The sequence below is a fragment of the Nicotiana attenuata genome, unplaced genomic scaffold, assembly GCF_001879085.1.
Source record: "Nicotiana attenuata strain UT unplaced genomic scaffold, NIATTr2, whole genome shotgun sequence".
Lineage (NCBI taxonomy): Eukaryota > Viridiplantae > Streptophyta > Magnoliopsida > Solanales > Solanaceae > Nicotiana > Nicotiana attenuata.
Genome location: NW_017671365.1, coordinates 148,882 through 158,359, shown reverse-complemented (window position 1 = coordinate 158,359; position 9,478 = coordinate 148,882). Strand labels below are relative to the sequence as shown.

The following is a 9,478-nucleotide window of genomic DNA, read 5'->3' as shown; positions in this document are numbered from 1 at the left end:
AATATCAAACTCCATTTTACAAGGACATGAAATGTATATATATAGACGGTGAAATTCTAAATATGGGGTATTAAATATCACGCAAGTCATATAATCATTAAGCTGATTTAATAAAATATTGAAGTACAATATCAAATATTGTACATGTTTAGTGTACTTATTAAATGAGGATTTCATAGCAGTTAAAGTAGAAGAAAAACGGACGGTATTTTTAAGTAAATGTTTAAAACATTAAGGGGTCAAAGAATCATAACAGAAAATATTAAGGGGTAGAGGATGTAATTTCCAAAAATTTGAGGCGAACGGAGCGTGAACTCTTTTCATAACCGTATAACTACCCCAGTTCTTCTTCCATTGAACTTCATTCGGTATTGAGAAGCTTCCATTCCATACATTTCAACTTCAACTTCGTTTTTCTCCATCGCTGAAAATGAGCAGTTCAGAGAACGTGTTTGCAGAGGTGATTGAAGTTGCAAAGTTCATTGATGAATTTCGCGGTCACTACTTTGCCCTGCCAAGCTACCAGGAAAAAATCGACTTATTGAAGGACCAAATCGAACACGCTCTCGAAAAACTCGACGCAATTCCTATAGGTAATCGAATCTTAGAAGAATGTGTTGAATTCCGAGTTTCTAAATTCAGATGCATGCAATAAATTCTGTTTTAACACGATATGATTAGTATTTTGGTCTGAATCATATTTGTCTCTATGTTGAATTCTTAGAAAAGAGAGAATCGCAAGATGAGGCAGCAATGTACTTGTATTTGAGAGGAAAACTACTGGATGTATCTCCTGCTTATAATCAGGAAGCAGAGCGTCTTCTGACGGATGCTGTGAGTCAAAAAAATTTCTATGCATGCTACTATTTTTGTTTTTCCGATTTCTTTCGTTTCTTATCGATCGGTGGATTTCTGTTATAGGTTAAGTTGAATTCCTCTGTGGTGGATGCGTGGATATGCCTAGGAACTTGTGTTTGGAAGAGAGGAGATCTGGATAAAGCTAAAAGTTGCTTCAACTCTGGCCTTGAACAGGTGCCGTCATTTTATGCATGCTGCTTAATTCTTGAGTTTTAAGTTTCTTTACTCTCCGAAATTTCTGAAGTAATGGATTTAATTGTATTTATTGTCTTCAGGATCCGAATAATAAGCAACTATTACTTCAATTATCAGTGCTTGAAAGAAGACAGTCCATAAGCGAAACAGGTAAATATTATAAATCTGTAGCTACAAGCAATAAGAACTCGTAGCATTTTGATTTTGATACCAGCAAGAATCTATAGTAACTGTATTCACATTTTTAACCTTAATTTCGGGATTAAATCTGTAATAATACTGACATTTTTTCGAAGTTCCCAATGCTATTTCTGATTACGCTATTTCGGATTACCTATTGTAATATTCTACTTTTCAGAGGTTGAGAATCCAGTAGAAATCATTAACGACTGTATCAAACATGTCAAGGAAGCAATCGCTCTGGATATCCAGGATGGAATATCATGGTGTAAGACTGCTTTTTTGTACTGAGACCCCCTCTACTTGCCATATACTATGCTATAATTTAGAACTTTGTACAAGACTTAAAAATTGAAGGAACAGAAACTACCTATGTTCTTGAATATGAACATAAAAAGCATCATAAAATTTGTACTTGTCTTGCAAATTGCATGTTATATTTCACTTATAAGCACAGTTATTTTGGTGTCCTGCTATGTGAAATGAGAAGATTGATTATCCATTACCAAAATTTGGTTACATTTAAACTCGGGTTTCTTTAATGATCTTTCATCTTTTCTGGCAGACATTCTAGGAAACGCATGTCTCACTGCCTATTTTGTGACGGGATGTTGGGACATTAATATGCTTCTGCAGTCACTAAAAGCATACAAGAATGCTGTGAGTATGCATCTCGCCAATTTACCTTGGCATTAAAGCTTCCTCACAATATGACTACTCCGTCGTCTCCCTTTTATCATTTTCCTCATGGGACATTCTGCAGTCTCTCTTCTAATTTTTCTCATGAGCTTCATATTTAATTTGTTTATTGACTCCGTAACATTTAAGGTTGTTTTGCAGTTTTAGGTCTACATATTTTACTCATAGCCTACTCTAAATTTGTGTTCTGTTTCAGCTGAAAGATGAGAGGATGAAGCTCAGTTCTCACATGTGTTACAACTGCGCGATGGTAAGGCTATTAGCCAATTCTCGTTCTAATTGTTCTAGCACATAAATTATGTGTACCTGAGATTTTCTTGAAGGTTCGTGGAAGCATGTAAGGAAAGGCTCTCTAGATTCACTTTGATTTAATGCAAGACTGATTGTTGCCTGCTAAAAGCAAACTAAATAGCAAAATCTCTTGATTATCATTCTGCTTTCGCACCTTGAGCATTTTATGCATAGTTAAGAAAGGACAAGAGACTTTCAAAGAAAGCATCTATTTTCTTCACCAGCACAATTCACGTCTGCTTGTATCATGTTGTTTGCACTTTCTTCCTTCTCAAATCTCAATACAATGTTTTGGTGAATCTATGATTTGGTTCTATAGACGTACAAGTATTTTGAGGACTATGAGACGGCCCTTTCTGGATTTGAAGCTGCTGAATTACTGGATCCTGATCTTAATGGTCTAGAGCAAGCATTTAATCTGTATGAGATTCTTGAGGGAATAAACTCTTTCCTTCAGGTAAGTTTATTTAATTGTGGCTATTTCTTTTAAACTATTTGCAGTCATATTTTCTTTGTTCAGTTGGGAGACATTAAGAAATTCATGATAGACTGCAATAGAATTCTAAGAGAATTATGTTAAGTCTCAGCAAACAATATTAGCCTAAAAGAGCTGGTTAAGGTGCCATAATCCATGAGATCACATCTGATTCATCATTGATTTTTCAAAATCTGAAGCAGTGAAGCTCCCAGTTAGGGAATCTTCCTATTAAAGGATTATAATGACTAATGATCCACGTATATTGTCTGTCACAAGTGTGGAACTCAAGCTTGAGTTATTGCATCATCAGAATTACATGCATATACTGTGGATGTGTTTCACGTCCTAACAACATGATATTTGTATCTTGAGATGCTTTCAAGTGCTGCTCTATATCTGCAAGTTTTGGCTTTGAAAAGTACTACAAAAAGGTTGCTCTATATCTGCAAGTTTTGGCTTTGACAAGTGTCACCATAGCCAGGAGAAAAAAAAGTAAAAGGGAAAAGGGAAATCTACCAAGACACAATAATTAAGTACTACAAAAAGGTTGAAGGTACTAATTCCAAGAAAATATTCATGCACTGAGTATGTTACGTCCATAAGACAAAGGAGTTTTTCTCTATCAATCAAATCGTCTTACCCACTTAATAAGCTTAATGAGTCCCTATGTAAGAATATACTGACCTTACTGCTGGTCTTCATTTTTTAAAGCAAGAGAAAACAGCATTGACATCTCATGCATTAGATATTGAGTTTGTTTATGTCTACCACTTCTGACGCCTTTAGCCTCATCTATTATGCATGAGATTATGAAGGATGTAGTTGAATAACTCTATCCTGTCTTTCAGGATCTGAATGGTTCTCCAACATCATCGCTTCCTGCTGTTGAATCGCTAGCATCATCACTTGCTTCTGTTGATTGTAAGCTTTATATGCGTCTTAGATAATTTTTAAAAAAAAGGGTGATATTGGATTAAGCTTGTTATCCTTAAATTGGGCAAATACTTTCTTGTAGTGAATCCTATATATGAGAAAGCTACTGTGAACCGCCTAATTGAAGGTCCTAATCTAAGCAAAGCAGTCACAGGAAAAGTTCTGTTTTTAGTTAAGAATCCGAGTGAAATTCCAATGTAAGTTACCTCACCTTAGAAGAATCTACAGCAGTTCAGTTGTCATTTTTCTCCTTTCCAGTATTCTCTTGGGAAGTGAAATTTAAGCGACAGAGCTTCCCGACTGCAGCATTATTTCTTTTTTTGTCTCAGCTTCTACTCTTCATCTGCAGATACTATGTTGTCTGTGATTCTGACCGCACGTGCTTTGTGATTACTGTTTATGGCATACGCAGCACTGCAGTAAGTGACACCTTTGGTTTAATCTCTGTTACCACATTTGTCTAATTTTGTCTAAGCTGACGAAAAACTGCAATCGTTTTTAAGTATACTAGGCAACCATATCTGACAGTTAGTGATCTTCTCTCTTCTACTTTCTTTTCTTGGAAGAAAAATATTACTAAGGGAGTTATAATACTATTGAATACCAGTGAGCTACACACTTTGAATATAATGTACAGAAAATTGGAAGTGTAATTTTTTGCAGACTTCCTCCAGTATTTGCTCCATTAAATAAGAGATTCAGAATGAGAAAAGATTGCCCTTTGTATCCCACTAAAGTCTCTTTATACTGAAGAACTGATTTTAAATCCAACGTGTCCATCCAACTCGATTGTTGATTAGGATAATAATTTTGTGACTTCCTTAAATTCTGCTATATAAGAGTAGCATGGTGCTTGGGCAGAATAAAGAGATTATATAAATCATAAAAGGAAAAAGAGAGAAGAAAGAGAGAAGAGACAAAGAAAAATTGACTTTACAAAACCTATTTTCTTGTTTGCGAGAGAGCAAAGAGTAGATTAGTATGCATTGAGTAATGAGAATACCTGTTCGAGTCACTTGCTGATGTTCAGTTGCTCAGTTTTCCCGTTAGATTTTCATATTATAAGACCCTTAGATTCTCACAATATAACATTATAAACTATACTGTTGTCAGATCAAAGAAGAAGATCAGGTCACACTATTGGATCCTTTCTACCATATCTTTGATTTTGAATCGAGAGGAAAGGTAACCTTCGATCATTTTAATCTCTGTTTCTTTTCTATCCATTGCTGCTCTGGTTTTTCTTTACTTCCTGCTTTGGTTTTTCTTTACTTCAATACGTCTCAAATATTTGCTCTAATTCGAAAGTTATATATAAGCTGCTACAAAAGCCTTTTATTGGTGTGTATGTCAACGTTTCACATGTCAGCTCCATTTTAAATGACCTCCTTTTTTGTTTTATTGTCTGCTTAATATTTCTTTTTCTCCCCTTCTCGGAGGACACCTCCTACTAGTGGTAATTTTTAATGTTAAAATAGTATAACTAGGTCCGCTAGGATAACTGGATTTGTCTTTGCAGCTACATTTTAGATACAGAGTTGGTAGATTTACCCATTTCTACCCAGGCTATACCAACTCTCTTTCTTCACACTCCTAGTTACTTCCCCGTCCTGGCAACTTGAACTGTTGGTGCAGTCAAATGCATACATATCACAGGCACTGATTGGTGGTTTAGTTCTAATCAACTTTTCTCCTATTGCCAAAACCAGATTGTGGCCACAACAATGATGTTGCTAATATTTGCACCAATTGAGAATTTGAACGAAGTGATTGGAACATCGCTGTGCCCTTTTTTCACTGCAATAGATTGCTAACATAACAGTCATTCTTGTAATCTTTTGTTTTCTGCATGTGATGACACTGTATTTTGTTATTGAAAGTTCTTTTTCTTCTCATCTGTTCACATGTTATATTTTACTGCAGCACTATCAGTTCAAGTCACTGCGGATGGATTTCCTGGAACAACTTCGTGTGAATGGAGAAATTGTGTCTCCTGAACATGTAATTCATAGATCAATGTACCCCCAACTCAAGGAAGCATAAGGAATCTGTGTTCTTCTTTTACATGTGTGTAAGGTAACAAGAATAATACTGCTGATTGGTTCCACTGAGATGGATTTTCATGTAAATAGTGGTCAAGGAACAAAACTGATCAAATTTGCTGAATGCTCATCAAATTTATCGCTAGTCAAGCAATATGCATTTTAGAGCTGTGGTATTGTCCTTTTCATCTTCGTTCTAATAGTTAGTGCGATCTTGAGTGCTTGTCTAGGCTCTTTAGCTCAGATATGCTGATATGAGATGAGCTTTTCTTCTATCATATTTTTTTTTTTGTAGTCTGTGATTGGTGCATTTCAATTTGAGATGATTTTTTTGTCTAAGTAGATGATGCATGCGAAGCAAATGCCTATTCTCTTTATTGTCTTGTTGCATACAATCACGCGAAGCAAATGCCTATTCTCTTTGTTGTCTTGTTGCATACCATCAACCTGTCGGAACTTGAAGTTTTGTTACTTTGAATCCTTTCATTCTTGACCTCTCTAAGTGTAGTGCTTGCTCCAGAGATTTTAGAAGCCAAATACAATGAGTTAACAGGAAGCAGAGAATGAGGAAAACCCATGAAATAAACCAATACAAGCTATACAAATCAACCCCCTACTGTACTAGTTTAGATCAGGAACTGGCATAGCATTTATTTCCTCTCAAACTCCGAGCTAAACTTAAAGACAAGCTCTTCTCTTTGCCCATTTAGTGTTGCCTTAGTAACCAGTTTCTATGAAGATGATCAGGAAAGCCGATGAATTTGTCAGTCCCATTGGATGAAAAATTGTCAGCTATTTATTTTCATAATATAGGTTTACAACAAAATTGTTAAAATGGAATAAATCGAAATACAAAATTGACAGACTTATATGAAGACCTATTAAACCATGTAAGGACCAAGAGCTCTGACTTCTGCCAAGGACATTTTGCTGTACTGAAAGAACATAAACAACAGGTCATCTTCTTCTACTGCACTGCATTTCGCCCTTTGACCAAAAATAAAGTTCCGAAAACCCTATTACGCGGAGGAGACAGAGGAGCTATCTTCTTTGTGGTCACCAAATATACGTTGCCTAAAGTCTTGTACCATCATAGGTAGACCTTTCCTAAGAGGCACCTTTGGTTCCCAACCAAGCAATTCTTTAGCCTTTGAGATATCAGGCTTCCTCTTGTGTGGATCATCTGCTGTGTTGGGTCTGAACTCAATCTGCGCATTTGGATCAATGGTTTCCTGGACCACCTGCAACATGAATAACAAAGTATATACAAAATTCTGTAAAGTCCAAAACTTGACAACAGAAAAAGATGTTATGCATCAAGTAACTTACCCCTGCAAGTTCAAGCATTGTGAATTCACCGGGGTTTCCTAGGTTGAAAGGTCCCACATGTTCTCCTTCCATCAAGCGCATTAGGCCCTCAACCTTTCACAAACAACAAAAATCATACCCCATTATTTATTTATTCTATACTTATCTTTGAATGATAGGCAGTAAAAGGCTGAAAACGTAAACATAGAGCAATATGTGTATGAATCCAAAATTGACATACCAAGTCTGAAACAAATTGGAAACTTCTTGTTTGCTTTCCATCGCCATAAACCGTTAGAGGCTCCTTCCTCAAGGCCTGTATTGCAATATGAAACAATGTTTAGGGTGACCTATAACATCTTTCTTCTTAAGAGTGGTGGGAAACACCCTAGGTGATACATTATATAAAATGTGGTCAGTTGAAAAAGGTTCACCTGAGCAACAAAGTTGCTAACAACACGACCATCATCGATGCACATACGAGGCCCGTAGGTGTTGAATATTCTAGCGATCCTCACCTCAACGCCAGCACCTCTGTGATAGTCCATAGTCAACGTTTCAGCTGTACGCTTCCCCTCGTCGTAGCAACTTCTCACACCTGACAATACATGACACATCTCAACATTTTTACAGTTTTACATTGAAAACAACAAAACAGAGAAGCCAGATAATTAGCCTATCCGCATTTTCAGACACATCACATAATAAATTTGTTTTTATTAAGCCAATTACAATTCCAAAATAGATAAGTAAGTATTTAACAGAGACAAATAACAAAAGTAGTACTAGGTGAGGACTTAATTAGAAGACTGACCAATGGGATTAACATTGCCCCAATAAGTCTCCTTTTGTGGATGTTCCAACGGATCACCATAAACCTCGCTGGTGCTCGTTAGCAAAAATCGAGCACCCACTCTCTTGGCCAATCCAAGCATGTTCAATGTCCCAACAACATTTGTCTTGTGAGCAGCTAGAATCAAGGAATCCAAATTTTCTAATTTTACCAAATAAATATATAAACACAGAAGAAGAATATAATGGAATTAAATAGAAACCAATAAATATGAATAATGAAGAAAAGGATATAATGGTCTTGACGGGGTTATGCTTATAGTGAACAGGAGAGGCAGGGCAAGCGAGGTGGTAGATCTGGTCAACCTCCACCAACAATGGCTCCACCACATCGTGCCTTATGAGCTCGAACCTCGGGTTCCCAAAGTGGTGCATCACGTTCTCCTTCCGCCCCGTGAAGAAATTATCAACGACGATCACGCTGTCACCTCTGGCGATCAAACGGTCCACGAGATGGCTGCCGACAAACCCGGCCCCACCGGTCACCAGGATCCTCAACCCCTTACGCTGCAAACCCAACGGGATTTTCCCGCCAGAATGTAACGACCCGATCCCGGCCCGGTTCTGGTAGATGATCCGATGAGCGCGTGCAATGCTGTGAGACTGAGTTGACTCGGAGGGCAAGTGGGAATCGTAGATCGCGTTGTTAACGTAACTGTAACTGCCCTGACCGGAGGGAGCACGTGAAGAGGGTGACAGAGCGAATATAAGAGAAGCGATGGCAATACCTGCAAAAAGGAAGACAAGGCGTTTCTCTTTGAGCATGTAACGTACAGGTCGAATTACGTTTTGCCATGGCTTCCGTGGTTTGGGAGTGTATGCGTTGATTATATGGTGAGTTTCCTGTCCTCTGAAGAACAATTCAGAAGCCATGGCTATGGCGTCCTCCTCTCTCCCTCAGCTCCTACGTTTCTCTGTATGTGTCTTCGTTAGATAGAAGAAAATTAAGGAAGAGGGGAGAGGAGGGGAAGGTTACGTTGTTTGTATAGTTTGGTGGTGTATAGGAGCTTGAGTTGAATGAAATTAGTGTTGAAAGAGGATATTAATTAGGTGGTGAGAGGTCTCTGGCGCGTTTTGGGCTTATTTTTATAGGTCTACATTGAGTCCTATGGTTTCTCTTAGGACCGTTTGATTTAGAAAAGTTCGTTAGCACTAATAGACTCCATCAAATATAAAAGACATCGCCTTCCTGCCGTGTCCCATTACTTTGAGTAGAATATATATTATAAATGTAAATTGTCAGTTAAATACAAATTAAAATTAGTTTATTCATATTGAGAACAAGAATTTACAATTGAAATTGCAATATTTATGAGTACAAAGTTAGTGGTAAACAAAACTTGTCCAATTAGTTGGATCAATCTCTTTTCATGTTAGATTTGTTTAGTATTGAAGAAACCACTAATATTCTCCTACACTAATTAACCGACCTAATTATATGTGTGCGTGCGCGCCTACTAGTGTTTGTCAAAAACCAAAAATATTTATCAATAGTTTACACTACCTAAAAGCAGTATTAGATGATGAAAAAGTGCTAAGGCATTTGGTCAATAATTTTCTATTTCGGCAAATAGTCGAAGATCCTAAAAAAAAGGATGAAAACAAAGGAACCATTAGTACTATTTGGATCCAATTTTCTTTA

General features: G+C 37.1%; 2 protein-coding genes across 2 annotated transcripts; one reads left to right on the top strand and one right to left on the bottom strand.

Annotated features, from left to right (window-relative positions):
• The first annotated feature begins 386 nt into the window (after positions 1–386).
• Positions 387–6,690, top strand: LOC109207829 (tetratricopeptide repeat protein 5-like). Its single transcript, XM_019370824.1, has 13 exons — positions 387–593; positions 725–834; positions 922–1,032; positions 1,134–1,203; positions 1,412–1,501; positions 1,799–1,893; positions 2,129–2,182; positions 2,543–2,680; positions 3,550–3,622; positions 3,717–3,831; positions 3,984–4,053; positions 4,748–4,819; positions 5,558–6,690. The coding sequence occupies exons 1-13, from the start codon at positions 431–433 to the stop codon at positions 5,675–5,677; spliced, it is 1,281 nt and encodes a 426-aa protein (XP_019226369.1). The 5' UTR covers positions 387–430; the 3' UTR covers positions 5,678–6,690.
• Positions 6,453–8,944, bottom strand: LOC109207828 (UDP-glucuronic acid decarboxylase 2-like). Its single transcript, XM_019370823.1, has 6 exons — positions 8,071–8,944; positions 7,799–7,946; positions 7,419–7,582; positions 7,226–7,300; positions 7,006–7,098; positions 6,453–6,917 (listed from the first exon to the last, which is right to left on the bottom strand). The coding sequence occupies exons 1-6, from the start codon at positions 8,707–8,709 to the stop codon at positions 6,696–6,698; spliced, it is 1,341 nt and encodes a 446-aa protein (XP_019226368.1). The 5' UTR covers positions 8,710–8,944; the 3' UTR covers positions 6,453–6,695.
• Positions 8,945–9,478: the final 534 nt, after the last annotated feature.

What these genes read in the sequence shown, in the direction of transcription:
- LOC109207828 (XM_019370823.1), bottom strand. Translation starts at nt 8,709, where the DNA reads ATGGCTTCTGAATTGTTCTTCAGAGGACAGGAAACTCACCATATAATC. An exon ending in TCCAATTTGTTTCAGACTTG is followed by an intron (nt 7,099 to 7,225) that starts GTATGTCAATTT and finishes TGTTTGTGAAAG; the next exon opens with GTTGAGGGCCTAATGCGCTT. An exon ending in CAATGCTTGAACTTGCAGGG is followed by an intron (nt 6,918 to 7,005) that starts GTAAGTTACTTG and finishes TTCATGTTGCAG; the next exon opens with GTGGTCCAGGAAACCATTGA.
- LOC109207829 (XM_019370824.1), top strand. Translation starts at nt 431, where the DNA reads ATGAGCAGTTCAGAGAACGTGTTTGCAGAGGTGATTGAAGTTGCAAAG. An exon ending in ACAGTCCATAAGCGAAACAG is followed by an intron (nt 1,204 to 1,411) that starts GTAAATATTATA and finishes TCTACTTTTCAG; the next exon opens with AGGTTGAGAATCCAGTAGAA. An exon ending in AATCCGAGTGAAATTCCAAT is followed by an intron (nt 3,832 to 3,983) that starts GTAAGTTACCTC and finishes CTTCATCTGCAG; the next exon opens with ATACTATGTTGTCTGTGATT.